At 44.4% G+C, this 18,418-nt stretch overlaps 2 protein-coding genes across 5 annotated transcripts in view; both read right to left on the reverse strand.

The window, feature by feature from the left end:
- LOC104854080 (dipeptidase 2-like) overlaps positions 1–15,468 on the reverse strand; it is a 33,265-nt gene extending 17,797 nt beyond the window's left edge. The window contains 2 exon segments of the mRNA XM_033757984.1: positions 12,332–12,560; positions 15,181–15,468. Coding sequence (XP_033613875.1) covers positions 12,332–12,381 — 50 coding nt within the window. The 5' untranslated portion in view covers positions 12,382–12,560; positions 15,181–15,468.
- LOC117283923 (DPEP2 neighbor protein-like) lies at positions 1,593–10,440 on the reverse strand. Of its 4 annotated transcripts, none has more exons than XR_004514976.1 (2): positions 9,190–10,440; positions 1,593–2,512 (listed from the first exon to the last, which is right to left on the reverse strand). XR_004514976.1 is itself a non-coding variant. In XM_033757986.1 (2 exons), exons 1-2 carry the CDS (start codon positions 3,565–3,567, stop codon positions 2,151–2,153), a joined length of 429 nt encoding a protein of 142 aa, XP_033613877.1. In that variant the 5' UTR covers positions 3,568–4,403; the 3' UTR covers positions 1,593–2,150. The 4 variants fall into 4 exon arrangements, 2 of the variants coding, with proteins under 2 accessions (XP_033613877.1, XP_033613876.1); XR_004514975.1 differs by having other exon boundaries at positions 1,593–2,515; XM_033757986.1 differs by lacking the exon at positions 9,190–10,440 and adding an exon at positions 3,501–4,403.
- Positions 15,469–18,418: the final 2,950 nt, after the last annotated feature.

Consider the following 18,418-nt stretch of genomic DNA (forward strand, 5'->3'; position numbering starts at 1 on the left):
CCCCGCAAGCCTCATTTCCTCACTTTCTAGTTGTCAAAACAGAACTTCAGGGCACTGAAAGGAACACAGAGATCCTTCTAGCCAAGGCACTGTTCTTCGATTTCCTCCAGTCCTGCTGCTGTCCCTCTCAACACGAAGGGCCTCCATTTCCTACATCAGTTCATTTGTCTAGGTATCCTTTCTAGTCTCCCACTCGTGCTGTCCTTTTGCTGGTGGGTGCCGCTAAGTGGCGTGAGAAGTTCCAGCAGTCACACTTCTGGCCTGAACACGTACAATGGTGAGCCTTGGTGGTACCAGGTTCTGGGATCCAGTCGTCCAGATTTGCGCAGCTTGAGTGATTTCACAGTTAGCCTCAAGGTCAGGCTTGCCATCTGTGGCTCAGCCAGGCTCACTCATCATCTCAATCAACACCCTGCTGTTCTCAGACACAAAACACCCAGGAGCTCTCCCAGCATTCAGTTTGTGAGCAGACAGCTTCCCTCCTCTGTGAAGCGGAGGGCCTGAGCTCTCACTGATGCCAAATCGGGATGTGTCAGGTGGCATCTAGTTAGCTTGTAGCTTTTCACTTTTTTTTTTTAGACAGGATTGGCTACAGAGCCGAGGTTCAACTCTAATTTGAGAACCTTCTGCCTCAATCTTCTGAGTGTTGAGAGTACAGGTGTGAGCCACCATGCCCAGGTGAGTTGAAGAAGATCTTTGTGGAGGTGGGGATGGAATGTAGGAGAAGGGAGGTGTGATTTGGGATTGAGGAAATCTGCGAGGTTGTCAGACCCTGTTGATGTATTTGTGTACCTGGGAAGTGGAGGAGGCCAGGGAAAACGAGTGGGTAGGTAAAATATGGGAGAGCAAGAATATCAGAATAGAGAGGACAGAAGGTCAATACAAGAGAGAGGGGAATGAGTGAGAGAAAGCAGAGTAGGGGAGGGAGGGAACTTGAAAAGAATTTAAAAAGAGAAACAAGTAAAAAATAAAATAGTATCTGTATTCTATAGAAGCTATAATTGAAGAAAATAAGTAGAAGAGGAGAAAGGATGCATAATAACTAATCAAGGCAAAAAGAAAAATGAAAAGAAAAAGAGTTAACCAAAAAACCTCAGATAAAACACCCCAACAATAGGGGCTTCCTGGCAAGCGCAAGGCCTTCATCCGTCTTGTCTTGTAATTATTATTATTATTTTTTTTAGTGAATACAATAATCTGAGTTTTTAAAATTGGTATTGCTGGGGATTGAATCCAAGGCCTTGCATTTGCTAGGAAATTTACCACTGAACTACAACCACAAACTCTGATGTTGTATTGTCTCTTTGTCTCATCTTTGAGTTATTTTGTGCTTATAGGGTGGAACCTTAACTATCTCATTGATCAATATGTCCCAAGCAGCTAGCACAATGTCTGATTTAGATGTGTGGACTGATGGATAGTCCAGCATTTTCTCAGACCTGCTCCTCTTTTTTGTGGTTTTTATCACACGCACACACACTCTCTCTCTCTCTCTCTCTCTCTCTCTCTCTCTCTCTCTCTCTCACACACACACACACACACACACACACACACAGAGAAGCTCCTATTTTTACTTTTTTGGTGCTGGGTATTGAATGCAGGACCTCACACATGCTAAACACATGCTTTCCTACTGAGCTACATCCCCACCTGAGGCTTCCCATTTCTTCAAGAACTGGCCTGGGACTTGGAACAAGTCTTCTGGGCATCATTGCAGGGATTACACCATTGGAAACTATAACCATGGATCCAAATTGAAAGCAGAAGTCCTTAGAAGAACAGCTGTCTTATATGAATGCACTTGAAGGGAACTGAAAAGTTTGAGAATTGGCCTTGGACAAGTTGAATTTCCAGTCAAAAACTGTTACAGAAAATAATTTTATTCAACAGTGAGAAGCCCTCAGGGGATATTAAGGGCAGAGAAGAAAAGAGGTGGAAGCCTTGGGGACATCTCTGAGAGCACAAGCATGAGGCTCCATGTGCAGCTGCTGCATGTCTTTCAGTTTAAGTAGGCCATATTGTCCTTGTTTGTGCTGGTGGTTGCTGGCTATGGTGAAGTCAGGAGTCCATCTGGTAGAACAGGCCTCTACCTGACTACTCTACAATAGAGGTCTTCCAAAATCCATTGTCTCAAGTCTTAATAGCCTGGCTCAACCATCAACGCATTGTTGGTCCTTGTTGCCATTGCTCAAGTGACGAATTTTGAGGCTTGGGCACCCTAAGTGTTCATTACATTCTCCCATGTATCGCCGTCTCTTGAGAGCCTGCGTGCATGGTGGCTGTTCGGCTTTGGCCTCTGCAGCAGTGGCAGTGGAAGCATCTCCATAGACCCATGTGGATGCTGACTTCTCTGGACTGGATTTTGCTGGGGTGGTGATGGCAGCATCCCCGTAGACCCTGTAGCCTCCAACCAGGCAGTAGGTCTCTCCGTGCCAGCTCACCTGGGTTTCTGCACATCCTTGGTAGAGGACATGGTAGTAAACAGGTATAGGAGGAGCTGTGGGCAGCACTGCTACTAGAAAGAAAACCAGAAATGATCAGTCATTTCTGCTTCATACACTGTGCTGCCAGGACCTACCATTTTCTTGTGCATTTCTGGCGGAATCTCACTAATCTACTTGGCCTCCCAAATATAGTCTTGGTCTGTCGCTTCTATGGGTCACCTAAAAAGGGATGCTGTAAAAAAGGGGATGGTGTAAAAGCACTTGGCTTTTGTGGAACCACAGTAGCAAGAGACAGACTATTTATTACCCATTCCCACAAACAACAGAATAACCTGAAAATAATTGAAGATGGGACACCCTCAGTCTCTGGGTACCAAGATTACACCCAACGTGCCATTTTACACCCAACAAACCAATGCTGGGATTTTTAGGTCTCTCTAGACCTTTCACTTCCGGTTGTATGACACAACCCTTGTTCTAGTCCTCAACAACTAAGACTGCGATTGTTGCTGGGCCCGTGTATGTGTCTTCATAACAGCACTGTAAAGTGCCTGAGTCTCAAGGTGAGCTTTATGATAAACTTTTAACAGATCTTCCTCAAGCAGCTCTCCTTATCTCTTGATAGCCAAATATAATTTGCTTTTTTGCTATGAGTCCTCTGAGGAAATGGTCTAATATATATGTATATGTATTTTACAATGGGATTTTATTATGTTGCCCAGTCTTATTTCTAACTTCTGGGCTGAGTCATCCTTCTAGCTTAGCCTTGTGAATAACTGAGAGTATAAATGCTTCCACTACACCCAGGCATGAAAAAGCATTTTATAATCAAAGGGGAAGAATAAATTGATAAAAGATTTGGGCCTTCCTAAACACTTGCCCAGAAATGAATGTCCCTAGCCTGTGCATTGAGCAGGAACCCTCTAGATGCCCAGCAGAGCAGTAGGCTCTTGGTCCTACTCATGACTAGGGAAGATTGGAAGTATGGGGGAGAAGGACAAAAGGAAGTTGTGTGTACACCAAGGCCTGGTGTAGAGATGCCAGGCCCAAGCTCACCTGCTGCATTGCCCTCCCATGGAACAGATGACAAGTTAGCCTGAAGATAGATGATCTGGTCAATCATTTCTTTTAGACAACCAAAAAGCCTTGTGTTTAGGAGAGATCCAATGGATAGGTTTCTTCACGTTTTAGTATATTCCCTACCATGGAAACCAAGGGGCCTGTGATGTCATTACTACCCACTGAGGTCACATGCAGAATCTTGAGGTGATGGCAGGCTCCAGGCCCTCAGTGTATGGTGGCAGAGAGCAGGAAGAAGGCAGAGGACGCCTTCCTGGGTTCCATAGTCCTCCTTACTCACACCCTTTTCAAGTAGGCACTTTTTGTGTAGCAATCTTGTGAGGGGCCACATCTCCAGTGAAACATAGGAGAGCAAGAAAATTCCCAATGATGATATGGGCAAGACAGTCAAGGTTAATCCAACAGACAGGTTGCACAGCTCTTGACTCTGAGAATTCAACAGTAAGAGAGGCAGAGCTTCTGATGGATTAGGGGATGAGAGAAGGCATCTCAGAGGTGGGCCTGAAGTATTATGTGAGATTTGAATATCATACATGCAAAACATTGCATTTGAGAAGAATAAAAGACAATGTGGTCTTGATATTTTTCTTTCTCATGTGTACGTTCTTAGAAGACTCATGTTTTTACAAATGAGTTCTCAAAGCATGAAGGTCAAAGGGCCTAGTAGAGTGGAGTTCTGTTCAACAGTGAGGTTCCATGTTGTTCATGTTTGGCTCAGTATTTATACCAGAGACTACTGTGGACAAGCTCACCACTTTGGAAAGTGCCAGACCCTTGGAAGGAAGTCCAAGTTGCTCCAAGGCAAATGAGGATCTCTAATGACTTACTGAGGCAAGAATGAAATTCTTTAATTTCCATGAAATTCAAAACACACTTAAAGCCAAGTACATAACATAAAGTGACAGCCTTATCTTTTCACTCCCTTCTTGTACAGAAGGCAAACATACGGGCTGGGAATAGAGCTCAGTAGTAGAATATTTGCCTCACATGTTTGAGGGCCTGGATTTTATCACAGCACAAAAAATTACAACCCAAAGAGTCTTTGAAGAATATGTGGTGCTTAGGAATGTGAATCCTCTTAATTCATCCTATTCAGGGTAATAATTTTGAAGGGAGTCCAAAAAAGGATGACGTATGTCAGTATGCACTATATAATACAAAGTCAAAATTCAAAAATCCACTTTAGCTTTCACAGATCAGGAAAAGTCTACCCTCCGATGCAGATGTGTTGCTTCTTATTCAAAGTCAGCAGCAGTTCCCCAGGCAGGCTTCCAGGGAATGGACCAGGTAGCCCAGTGCCTCCTGCTCACAAGGGTGCTCACCTACCCATTATCCTTCTGTGGCTTCACATTTAAACCAGCCAAAATCAGCTTTCCTGTGGCAAAGTGTCCTTCACTGAAGACTCAAGCCCTGGAAGGTTTTTCTTTCAACGAACTACCCACTCAATCTTCTGAACCAGGCTCCCGGCCCCAGGCTTGGTTATAAAGTTGATGATGGTGTCTGACACCTCTTTCCCCGCATGATTGACCCTCCCTGCTCTGTGGATAGCATCTTATGGGATGAAGAACACGTCATAATTGACCACCAGGCTCCCCAAGGTGATGTTCAAGCTCAGAGAGCCTATATATGTGCAGAGAAGTATGTCTCTGAAGTCCTTTTGGGAACACCAAAGATTCCCCCATTAGTGGGCATTTGCCCCTGCAGCTTTACATTATGGATTTTATGATCTTCTAGAACATATCCTAGCCTGTTGTTCAGTCATTAAAAGTTGGCCGTGTGGGCTCCAGCTTGTGATTCTTCTGCCTCAGCCTCCCAATGTGCTGCGATCACATGTGGGCAATCTACACCTGGCTTTCTTTTGTCTACAATGTAGTGTAGCTGAAGGTGGAGGGAAAACTGGGAGGCTTATGAGATAGGAGCTGTTTCAAAGAACACATTCAAGTATGTGTCTGGGACTCAGATCCCCTCTCTAAAGTGTGATTATCAGTTGCTAAGAGAATTACAGGATTGGAAACTCTGCTAATTCCAAGCCTTCTCTGGCTACTTCTCATCTCTACCAACGGGCACAAGGGGAAGCCTCGCTGCTGTCTCAGATCACACTTCTCCTTCTCTTTCTCCTCCTCATTAAGCCGGTGGTGGTTACCAGCTGTGGAGCTGGGGAGTGAAGCCAGCAAGGCCACCGTAACTCTATCGTGACACCTGGCAACTCAGCTCGGCACACAGCAAGACCCCACATATCGTTCCTTGAGGAGTGAGTGCACTTGACACTCGCGAGGTTGTTGCCGCCACTTTCTTCTTACTGCGAGAACGTAGTGCAAGACTGAGTGTGTGAGCAGCCACGAGACTCGGTGCCCAGAACTGTGCTGTTAGTTCAAGGTGTGCTAGCCCATTCTACTGTGCACACGAGGGAGAATATTCTATCAGCCTCACTTTCAAAGTGAGAAAAATGAGCTGCAGTGTAGGCCAAAGAACACAGTGATGCCCACCTGGGCGAGGCACATAGAGATTATGTGAATCCTTCCACTTCTAGGCGATGTCCTTCTCACCAAGAGGGCCCTCCGGTTCCTTACATACATCCATTTGTCTAGACATCCTTTGCTGGCCACACATTGGTGCTGGCACATTTATGGGGTTTGCAGAGTGGTGGCAGCACAAGTCTCCATTGACCACATTTGGAAAGGACATTCTGTTCACAGGCAGACCCCTTCCTGCATTTGTTGGTGTGAGCAGAGCCTCCCTTCTTGGACTGGCTTCATGGCTCCCCCAAGTAGGCATATCTTGTGTACCTGAGGATTTGAGCTCTCACTGCTGCCCATTCAGATGAGTATCAGGTTACACTTGAGATGTGTTTATCATTTTACTTTTGTTGATTGTGTGTGTGTGTGTGTGTGTGTGTGTGTGTGTGTGTGTGTGTGGTTTTGTTTTGTTTTGTTTTTTTGAGACAGTATCTCTTTGTGGATTCCAGGCTGGCCTCTAACTCAAGATTATTCTGCCTGTCTTCTGATTGCTGGAATTACACGTGTCAGCCACCATGTCTAGGTGAGTTTTCCGTGTTATTCAATTTGCTGACTGCATCCCATGGTGACATTTTATGTTTGTCTCTTGCTTTTCCTATAAACTGGAAGTTGTTGGAATCTTTTATAAATGACTCATTCATTTCAACAAAAATGTTGCTTGTGCTGTCCTCCAGCTTGTAGGCTCAAGCAATCTTAAAGCCATGTAGCTGACACTATAGATGTGCGAAAGTGTGGTGACTGCAAGAAGCTTTTTTTTTCCTCATTGAGTTTATTGGTACATTTTAGGTATGCAGTACAGTTACATTCATTACTGGGATCTTGTACCTTTACATGACAGGTCTTGGTTCTCATTTTTTTCCCCTTGTCCCTGCCCTCCCTTCACCCTCTCCTCCCTTCCCTATTTACAAATATTTTATTTCCATTTTTTCATTTTCTCATTTTTTTTTCTTTTCCCTTATTTCCTTTCCCCTACCCTTCCCACTTTTAAAGAAGACTTTAAAAACATAAATTTCCAGGTCCCCCAGCTTATAAATTCCCTTGGACTTATATGTGTTCTGGGTATCTCTTGCTCCTAAGAGTTCCAGGGGAGCCTGCTTTTTTCATATTTAGGAACTGGGAACATGATCTGTCTGATAATTGAAACTGTCCTCCAAGTTTCTATGTATTTAGGAGTTTGAGACAGGAGGATCATGAGTTCTTACACCAAGTTTCAGAGAGAGAGAGAGAGAGACACAGAGAGAGAGAGAGAGAGAGAAAGAGGGAGATTCTGAGACTCTCATTGGAGACACTTTGGGAGCCCCTGGGGCCTGTACCTCTTTTAGTCCATGACCTTTCCTAGCCTTGTAGGCGTGCATGTTGGGAGAGGAGCTGCAGTCTTGCTGCTTTATCCCCTTACAATAAGTATGCTGTCCACAGAGTGGGACACCACACTAGGGCTGTGTGCTGTGTGAGTGTCAGTGCCCTGAGACAGCTGTTCTGGGATGCTGGTGTAGGTGGGCCTGAGACACAGGCTCAACCTATTTTGTTGGTTCTCTGTTGACTGCTCCACAACCATATTCCCCAGGACCGACTGTCCCCTTAGCTGCTGAGAGAGACATCCTTAAAACAACAACCAGTGACTGCCACGGCTCATAAAGAGTGATCTTTTTAGAATCTAGAGCAGATTTCTTCTCTACCCTGTTTATGTTTCTTCATAGATTCTTTTTGTACCTAAAACAACATTCACATTCCTTTTTTTCGGGGGAGGTACCGGGAATCGAACTCGGGACCTTGTGCTTGTGAGGCAGGCAGTGGCACCACTGAGCTAAATTCCAAGCCCCTAAGATTCACATTCCTTGCTATAGTGAACAAGGCTCTCACACCTACCTTTTCAACCACATCTTTCCTTCCTGGCCTTTGTGCTGCTCCTATAACAGGTTAGCCTCATTTCCACTTCAGGTCTTTTTTTCTTTTACTTTTTACTTTTGTGTTATTGGGAATTTAACCTAACCTTTGCACTCAGCTATGTCACCAGACTTTTTAATTTTTTAATTCAAGGTCTTACTGAGTCAGTTACTCTGGGTGGTCTTGACCTTGCGATCATCCTGCTTCAGTCTCATATATTTTTGGGAATATAGATGTGCACTAGCCCACCTGGCTTTTCTTTAAGGACAATGTCTGGGAATATATCTGAGGCTGGTCATGAGCTCATGATCCTTCTGTCTCAAACTCCTAAATACATAGTTTATAGGCCTCTACCATTAGATCTGGCTCTATTTCAAGGTCTTTTCCATATACATTTCCTTCATTAATGCTTTATTTTAAAATAGTCACATGATTCTTCACTTCCAACTCTGCTGAAATGTCTCCTAGTTAAAGAGGCCTTCTTAACTAACTTGTTTAAAATAACATGGCATCCTTCACCACTGGATATTCACAGTGTTTTCCTTTATAGTGGTTATAATAACCTGGTTTAAAATTTTTACTGTTGCTTCAGATGAAGCACCCCTGAGGTATAACCCCAAATCCTGATATTATATTTTATATCTCATCCTTTGAATTGATGAGTGCTTCGTCGAGTGCAGATTCAACTGTCTCATTCACCAGTATATCGCAAGCAACAACAGGTGCTCAATAACGAATGAATGGACAGGTGGACGGGTACACACACACACATGAGCATGCGTGAGTTTGTGCACACACACACACACACACACACACACACACACACACACGCACACAATTTTGTAATTCTGGGCATTGAACACAGGGCCTCATACATGCTAAATACATTTAAAAGCTTTCCCAAGGTGCCTAGACATCATTGTAGGCATCACACTTTGAGAAACTGCATCCAAGGATCCCTTTTGCCAGCAGAGGCCTTACATGTAGAAATGTACTTCAAAGGAAATGGGAGGTTTAAGGATTGGTATGCACATGCTAGATTTCCAGTCAGAAATATTACTGAAAAATATTTTACTAAGCAGTAAAACCTCACTTGTGCCACAGTGGGCTGGGAAGTAAGGAACATGTATGCCTGTACGCCTGAGGGATGTTTCTGAATTTTCTTTATGCCTTTCCTACTCCACAGAATAGGTTTTTCCCTCTGAGCTGTTTTTTCTACCTTCTGAGACTAAGGGCGTGAGGCTCCCTCTGTAGCCCCTGCTTACTTCTTTAGTGTGGAAGCCTAAACCTCCTGCTTTGTGCTGGTGGTTGTTGGCTATGACTGAGGTCAGGAGTCCATCTGGTAGATCAGGCTTCCTCTAGGCCACTCTGCACTTGACTCCTCCTCAGCTTGCAGAAAGCAGACAGGTGTGTCTTCTGCACGAGCAGAGACTTTGGAGTGCTGAGTGGGAGAACATCAGGCTTTTTTTCAGGCCAGCTAAAACTTGGTGTTCAAAAACAGGCTGTCCTTGGAAACACCAATTTTTGAGGCTCCTCAAAAATAGCCAGTTGGCATGGAGGGGAGTTGTTATGGTTCATATCTAGGTTCCCTCACAAAACCTCATGCATTCATAGGTGGGGCTTTGGGAGGTGACTGGATCATGGTGATATGAGTTTATAGGTAACGGTGATGCTGAGAAGTAAGAAGTGGTGTCAAGAGGTGGGCTACTTGGGGCCATGGCCTGGAAAGGTCTATCTCCCTCCCTCCTCCTTTGATGTCTGCTTGCTCTCTGCCACACCCATGAACCAGCCTCCTCTGCCCTGCTGTAGAGCCATGCAAGCATAGACTGTAACTTCTGCAAACTGTGAGCCAAAATAAACTGTTTCTCTTTAATTTGTGGATGTCAGGTACAGTGTCTCAGTGATGAGGAAAATAAAGTTAGCTGAGACTTTGAATTGGGATGCTCTGGAAGCCCAAGGCTCTGTTCTTCCTTCTTCTTGCCCAGATTAAGGTAATTCTTTTTTTTTTTTTTTAAGGTAATTCTTAACAGAATCGTTCCTGGACTTTTGAATATGCATATCAGGGAGAGAAGCTACAGTCTTGTGCTGTAGCCCCTCAGGACAAGTGTGCTGTCCACAGGGTGGGATGCCTCAGTAGGGCTCTGTGCTGCGTGGCCCATGGTGCCACCTGTGACAGCGCTCTGGGCTGCTGGTATAGGTGGGCCTGACACACAGGCTCAACCTATTTTGTTGGTTTTCTGGTAACAGCTCCCCACCCCCACTTCCCAGGACCAACTGTCCCCTTAACTGCTGAGAAAGACATTCTCAAAATAACCGCCAGGGCCTAACTGCCATGGCTCACAGCAGCTAGGGTGATCTTTTTATCATCCAGATCAATTTTTTCCTACTCTGTTTATATCCTTTTCATAGCTTCTTCTTGCACACCCCCCCCCAAAAGATCCATATATTCCTTCACCCAGAGGGCATGGCCCATACCTATTTCTCCAACCACATCTTTCCTTCCTGGTCATACTTTAGACTTTGTGCCACTCAGGAATAGTTCAACTTCATTTCTGTGCAGGGCCTTTTTTTTTTTGGTACTGGGGATTGCACTTGGGCCATTGCGCTTGCAAGGCAGGCAGCAGAACCACTGAGCTAAATCCCTGGCCCCGTGCCTTTTTTAATTTCTTTTCTTTTTGTGCTATTGGGAAGTCAACCTAGGACCTCTGTGCTCAGCTTATATTATCAGCCTTTTAAATTTTTTATCACTGGATTTTAACTGAGTCACTCAGTTACCCTAGCTGATCTTGATTGTGTGATTATCCTGTTTTGGTCCCACATAGTTTTGGAAATATAGGTGTGCACAAGCACATCTGGCTCAGGATTTACTTTTCGATGATATCTGAGAATGTAGCTGAGGCTGGTCATGAGCTCATGATCCTCCTGTCTCAAACTCTTGACTACATGGTTTACAGGCCTCTGCCATTATATATGTGGCTGTATCTCAAAGTCTTTTCCACATTTCTCTCAGAAATGCTTTATTGCCAGATAGTTACATGATTCTCTCATTTCCAACTCTGCTGAAATGTCCCTCATTAAAGAGGCCTTCATAACTACCTTGTGTAATATGGCATCCTTCACCACCCTATATTCATAATGTTTTCTTTTATAGTGGTTATAATAACCTGGTTTTAAACATTTTACTGGTGCTTCAGATTAAGCACCCCTGAGGTATAACACCAAACCCTGATATTGTATTTTATATCTCATCCTTCTAATTGGTGAGTCCTTCACTGAGTGCAGATTCAATTGTCTCATTCACCAATATATCACAAGCAACTGGTGCAGTGGTTGGTGTGTAACAGGTGCTCAATAAGTACTCAACGAATGAATGGACAGATGGATGGGTAGACTGAGAGATGGTTCAGCATCTTAGTCCTGCTCCTGTTTCCAACACACACATTGTAGTCCTGGGCTTTAAACACAGGGTCTCATGTATAGCTACACACATTTAAAAGAATGACTTTATTTTCCTTGCAAATTGTCTAAGCATCATTGTAGGCATCACACTTTGAGAAACTGTACTCAAGGATCACTTTTGCCAGCAAAGACCTTAAAAGAGCAGGTACATGTAGAAATGTACTTCAAGGGAAGTGAGGTATTTGAGAATTGGCCTTGCCAGTCAAAACCCTTTACAGAAAAACATTGTGTTGAATAGTAAAACCCCACTCCCCACAATGGGATGGAGAGAAAGGAGCATATAAACCTGAGGAGTTTCCTGCACTTTCTTCATGCCTTTCCTGCTCCATGGAATAGGTTTTTTGCAGGGGCTCTTTTTTCTGCCAAGACCAAAATCATAAGACTCCCTGTGTAACCCCTGCTTATTCCTTTAGTATAGAAGCCTGGACCTCCTGCTTTGTGCTGATGGTTACTGTCTATGATTGAGGTGAGTCCATCTGGCAAAAGGCTTCCTCTAGGCCACTCTGCGCTTGACCCCTCTTCAGCTCACAGAGAGCAGAGAGGTGTTCCTTCTGCAGGAGCAGAAACTTTACAGAGTGCTGAGCGGGAGAACATCAGACCTTCTTCCAGGTTAGCTAAAACTTGCTGTTCAAAGTAGGCTGTCCTTGGAAATACCAGTTTTTAAGAGTCCTTTTGCCACAACCAGTCAGCACGGAAGGGGGGCTCCTGCCTGAGGAAGGCTCGGCAGAATGGCTCAGGTTCTATTTTAGTGGTGGGCAGTGGAGGTCACTGAAGTAAAGGCATTAACTCTCTTCTGACATCTAATGTTTATCCTCTCAACAGAGTGGCTCAGCCAGCAATCTATTTTTACCATTGTTCAACTGGCACATTTTGGGACTAAGCCAATCTACACGTTAAACTCTGCTATAAATGGAGGTCTTTTGAGAGCTTTCTGGAATGCTGGCTTACCAGCTCTGGCGTTTGCTGGGTTCACAGTAGAAGCATCCCCACAGGGCCATCTGAATGCTGGCTTCTCTGCTCTGGCCTTTGCTGGTGTGATGACTGAAGTATCCCCATAGGCTCAGGAGCTGCCAGTCAGGCAGTACATCTCTTCATGGTAACCCACCTGGGTTTGCACATCTTTGGTGGAGGGTGTCTTGGTAAATAGGTGTAGAAGCAGCTCTGATTGGTGGTGCTGCTAGAAAATAAACCAGAGATGATCATTCACTTGTCCTTTAAACATTGGGCTGTTGGGACCTTTCTCATGCACATTCTGGCCCAAAGCCTACTAATCCACTTGGTAGGCCAAACATATAGTTGAACTTAATTTCAATCTATCCGTTAGGAAAGGATGTCCTCTGTGGAACCAGCACCATCAAGAGACCAGATTATGTGTTCATTATTCCCACAGAAAACAGGAGAACCTGACACAATAGGAAATGTGACTCACTCATTTTCTGGGTACCAAGATTTGGACTTTTCATACCAACCCAATTTACTCAGATGCTTTGCTCTTAGATCTGTAGTCTGAACTTTAAGTTTTATGACATCATCCTTTCCTCCATACTCAGAAGTTCAAATAAAAATATGACTGAGAGGGCTCATCTCTGTGTCTCTATGACAGCATAGGAAAGATGCAAGGTGAAGTTCATGAAAGGCCTTCTTCAATAACTTTTAAATTATCACTTAACAACTAAAGCACACTTGGGTTGAGCTTAATTGTCCTTATGGAAGGGTCTAAAGAAGTACCTTTTCTTCTTTTCTTTTCTTTTTTTGAAGTTGGGTCTTTCAGGCTAGCCTTGAACTCCTGGGAATAAAGTGTTCCTTGCACCTTAGCTTCTTTTGTAATAGTAACTATAGACTCGCTCTACTGCACTCTGCTCTGAAGCAAGCATCTTGTATTGCAAAGGAGAAGAGTAAACTGGTAAAGATTAGAGTCTTCCTAAATGTTTGCCCACAAATGACATATAATTTTTGCCCCAGTAATAAGCAGGAACACTCCAGCTCCCTGAGGGAGTACCAGGGTACTGATCCTACTCATGAATGGGGATGTTTGGAGGTGTGTGGCAAGCACAAAAGGAACACTTATGGCCTGTGAGGTTGTGTGTATACTATGGCTTCTTTTTTTCCCCTTTTTTATTGAGTTTATTGGTACAATCTAGGTCTACAGTACAGTTACATTCATTATTGCCCAATGTACAGTACCTTCACATGACAGGTCTTGGTTCTCATTTTTTCCCCTTGTCCCTGCCCTCCCTTCACCCCCCCCATTAACAAACTTTTTATTTCCATTTTTTCATTTTCTCATATTTTTTCTTTTCCCTTATTTCATTGCCTCTACCCTTCCCCCTTTCCCTACACCTTTACCCCTTTTCTTCCCACTTCACACTCTTACCCATCCCATTAGGATCTTGTGTACTATTATAGTTTTTCATACCAGAGAAACTATGGCTTCTTATAGAGATGCCTTGCAAAAGCTTACTTGTCGCACTGCCCTCCCAGCTGACTGACAACTACCCATCTTCATGGTCTTTCCAGGTAGCACCACTGAGGACTACACCCTCATTGTTATTGAGCATGGCGCTCCACTACAGCTGCTGGTCAGCCCTACCTCCTTGTCCCTCTCAAAATTGTATTTACTTCTGTGGATTTAACAAGAAACTTCACCAGTTTAAAAAAAATTACATTAACATTCTACTCCTGTTTTAAAGTAAGCAATCTGGATGGGCAGAGATATAGCTCTGTGATAGAGTGCTTGCCTCACACGTCTGAGGTCCTGGGTTCAATCCTAGTACCCCACTCCCATAGATAACCGTCACAACCTTTCACTCCAAGGAGTGGCTTGGAGTGTGAATCTTCCAAATTTACTGCCCAATGGTAATTATTTCAAATAGTCCATAAAAAATCATTTATTGTTACAAATTATGACATGATCTTAAATCAAAAATCAAAAATCCACTTTTGTTTCCATGTATCAGAGTTGATACTCCAATGCTGGCCAGCGGCTTCTTATTCAAAGCCATCAGCAGTGCACCAGTCCCTGAGGAAGGTGACTAGAGAGCTCAAGGCCTCCTGCTCATCTTTATAGGTCACTGAGAAAGATCACTCGGCTAGCATTATGTTTAAACCAGCCAAAAGCTTTCTGTGGGAAAGGCTTTGTCATTGAGGAAACTAATTCTGGGTGGGTATCTTCCTCAAGAAGATGCCAATTCAATCTTCTGTATTAGGCTCATGTCCCAGGGATAGGTCACAATGCTGTTGATTGCTGCTGACCCAATGCTCTCTATACACCCACCCTTCCCTGCTCTGTTAGTATCATCTCCAAAGTAAGAGGGAAATCATAATTGACAAGCAGCTCCCCTTGTGTGCTGTCTGGCCCCTTACAGCCTATGTCTGTGCAGAGAAACATGTTTTGCAGCCCTTCTGGAACCACTGCAGGATACCTGCCCCCTTAAGCTGCCACTTGCCCCTTCAGCTCTTGGTGTTGGAATTTTGAGGCCCTGCAGAACATTTCCTAGGCACTTTCTGGTGGCTAAATTGCCTAGGTTTCACTCTATCTTTTGATTCTTCTGCCTTTGATTCCAGAGTGAGGAGATTACATGTGTGGGCTACCTTGCTTGGGTTTGCACTGCGTCTTTGAAGCTGAGGGTAGAAGGAAAATTAGAGGGGCTGGGGTACAGGAGCTGTTTCCAGCAAAGTGTTCAAAGATGATTCTGAGACTAAGAATTTCCCAAACTACTGAACTGTGATATTCAGTTATTTGGCAAAGGGGGAGATCATGAAAAACGGTTAACTCCAAACTTTCTCTGGTGACTTACCTTGTCTACAACATAGACTTGGGAAAGCCTCTTCACTCTACTGGATCAGATTTTGCTAGGAACTTTCTTTCCTCTTCCTCCTCAGCCAATCGGTCTCTGGCGGCAAGGCCAGGGCCACTCTGTTCTGGCACCTGGTAACACAATACCAGCACACGGAAAGCACACAGGGAACATTTGCAGAAGACTGAGTACACTTGGCTCACAAGAGCCTCTTCCATTCTGCAACAAAGGCATGTGGCAAGAGTGACTATGACCTCAGCCAAAGGGACTGTGTGCTCAGAGTGGTGCTACCAGCTAAACATGTGCTAGTCCGTTTAATCCTGCTCACAAGGGAGACTTTTTCACCAGCTTCACTTTGTAGGTGAGAAAACTGAGCAGCAGGGCACACAAAGGAATACATGGATGTCCTCCTGACCAAAATGCATGAGGATTTCTCAAATGCCTCCAGTCCTGCTGCTATCCTTCTCGCAGGAAGGGCCTCCACTTCTTACATCCATTCATCTAGATGTCCTTTGCTGGTCACCCAGTTGTTGGTGCTGGCATTTTTTAGGTGATTGCAGTTAAGTGGCATGAGAAATCCACTTGATCACAATTGTGGGCTAAATATGCACAAGAGTGGGCATCAGAGGCACCAGCCAGACTCCCCAACATCTACACAGCGTGTGTGACTTCATGGCCTCACAGTCAGACTTGCTGTGGCTCAACCTGTCCTCCTATTTCAGGCAACAGTACCTGTTCACAGACACCCAGCACCCTGGACCCCTCCCTGTGTTCAGTTTGTGTACAGACAGCTTCCCTCCTGGGCCTGAATTCATGGCTACCACAATTGAGCTTACCCTGTGAAGCAGCTCTCACTGCTGCCAAACTTGGATGAGCATAGGATGTATCTAATTAGCTTTTTCCCCCACGTACTTTTTTTTTTTCAAGACCAGATTGGCTATGGATCGCAGTCTCATACCTAATCAAAATCCTTCTCCCTTGGGATCCTGGGAGCTTGGATAGAGGTTTTAGCCTCTCTGGCTGGTGAGTTTTCCCTGTTGTTGAGTTTGCTGATTGCACCCATGGTGTCATTTTACATGTTCCACTACCTCTTGTTTTTTTATAAGCTGGAAGTTGTAGGAATTTTTTATTCATTGGCTGATTAATTCATTCTTTCATTTAGAGACTAGCTTTGATTTCTGACTCATGGACCCAGGAACTACTCCTGGCTTAGCAGAACCTACAGGCTTATGCCAGTATGGCAACTATTGGAAGATTTTAGAAATACAAGTGTCCAGATCCTCATCCTAGAAATTCCCTTGCACTGGTATGGGTGCTGAGGCCGTCTCATTCCTGATAGCCCCAGGTGAGCCAGTTTTTCATGCTTGCTGGAATGCCAGCCTGACCCCTCTAATAACTACAAATCCGCTTCAGTCACATAAAGTATCAGAGAGGGACACTGGAGAGTTAACTGAGACTTTCAGTGGGAATGCTCTAGGGCCTGTACCTCCTTCTTGTAGACCAGTGTAAGGAAGCTGTTTACCATAGATTCTTTCCTGGCCTTGTAAGTATGCATGTCAGGGCGAAAAAAAGCAGTCTCACTATTGTGGCCTCTCAGGACCAGTGCTCTGTCCCCAAATTGGGAAACCTTCTCTAGTGCTGGGAACTATGAATGGAGGATGATGCTATCATCTCTTCTGGGCTCAGATGGCCCCAACTGTGTGCTATTTCTTCTCTACTGACTATCCCCTCACTTCCATTCGCATGACCAGCTGTCCCCTTAACTGCTGAGAGACACATTCTCCAGGTAGCAGCCAACACCTCATTGCCATTATTCACAGCATCTAGAATGATCTTTATATATCTACATTAGATTTCTTCTCTAAATCCTGTTCATATTCCTGCTGTAACTTCCTCTCATGCCCCAAACAAGATCCATATTCCTCATCACAGTTGAGAAGTGCCACACCTACCGCTCTTCCCACATTTTATTCTTCTCAATCCTTCCTTCCTGACCACACCGGGCCCTTCTGGTGGTACTAAAACAGACTAGCCTCATAGTGTTTTTTGTTTTTGTTGTTATATAGGGATTGAATCCAGGCCCTTCCCACAGAGCCTAATCTTCAGCTAGTTTTATTTTTACCTCTCAGACAGGGTCTTACAGAGTTGCTAAGTTGTCTGAGCTTGTGATTTTCCTGGCACAGCATCCCAGAGTGATTGGACTATAGGCCTATGACAGGACACATGGGGTTTTAATTGTTTATTTCTATTTTTAGTTGTTTGGTTTTTTTAATAGAGGGTCTGGTTATGTAGGGTAGGCTGTCCTAGAATTCCTCACCCTCCTGCATAAGCCTGTTGAGTGCTGGGATTACATGTATGTAGTACTGTTGTGCTATACATCTAAAATGTTCCCATAAAGTCATGTGTTCATTGCTTGACATTTTGGAAGGTGGTTGGGTCATGAGGTTCCTTCACACATCTTTCAGTTTGAGGAAGGCTATGTTCTTCTTGTTTGTGCTGGCAGTTGCTGGTTGTGACTGAAGTCTGGAATCTAGCTGAGGATCAGGCCTAAACTCAGCTTCTCTGAAATTGAGTCCCCTTCGGCATGCACAGTGGACATGGGTGATTCCTCTGTATGAGAAGGAATAATGGAGTGTGGAGGGGAGAAGCATTAGTCCTTCTTCTTGGTAGGTCAAGCCCTGGATGTTCAAAATAGCCTTCTCCTTTCAACCACAGTTTCTGACTCTTTTCCATAGCCAGTTGGTAAAGAAGGGAGATCCTGGATGAATTGGCCTCATGCAGAACTACCAGTTTCTATCTCCAGGGTAAAGCTGTGAGGTCACTGAAGAAGAGGTTCTCTTAAACTTTTCTAGTGTCCATCCTCTCAAAAGAAGGGTGCAGCCATTCTTAAATCTTGTCACCATTGTTCAAGTAGAAAATTTTGTGTCTAGGGCACCCTAGTTGTTGGTTATATTTTTCCCTAACTTGAGGTCTTTTGAGAGCCAGTGTGGATGCTGGCTTTTCTACTTTAGCTTTTGATGGGATAATGGTAAAAGCTTTTGCACGGACCTGTGTGGATGCTATCTTCTCTGCTCTAGATTTGGCTGGTGTAGCAATGGCAGCATCCCCATAGGTCCACTAGCTGCCAGCCAGGCAGTAGGTTTCTCCATGACAGCTCATCTGGGATTCTCCACATCCTCGGTAGAGAACATGGTAGTAAACAGATGTAGGAAGAGCTGTGGGCAGCACTGCTGCTAGA

This window comes from Fukomys damarensis, unplaced genomic scaffold (assembly GCF_012274545.1).
Source record: "Fukomys damarensis isolate Sample0158 unplaced genomic scaffold, DMR_v1.0_HiC HiC_scaffold_32, whole genome shotgun sequence".
In the NCBI taxonomy this organism is placed as follows: Eukaryota; Metazoa; Chordata; class Mammalia; order Rodentia; family Bathyergidae; genus Fukomys; species Fukomys damarensis.

Bases quoted from the DNA above. Each gene is read 5' to 3' on its own strand.
- LOC117283923 (XM_033757985.1), bottom strand. From the start codon at position 3,567: ATGATTGACCAGATCATCTATCTTCAGGCTAACTTGTCATCTGTTCCA. The intron at 2,516-3,500 runs GTGAGCTTGGGC...TTTTCTTTCTAG, and splicing joins ATGGGAGGGCAATGCAGCAG to TAGCAGTGCTGCCCACAGCT.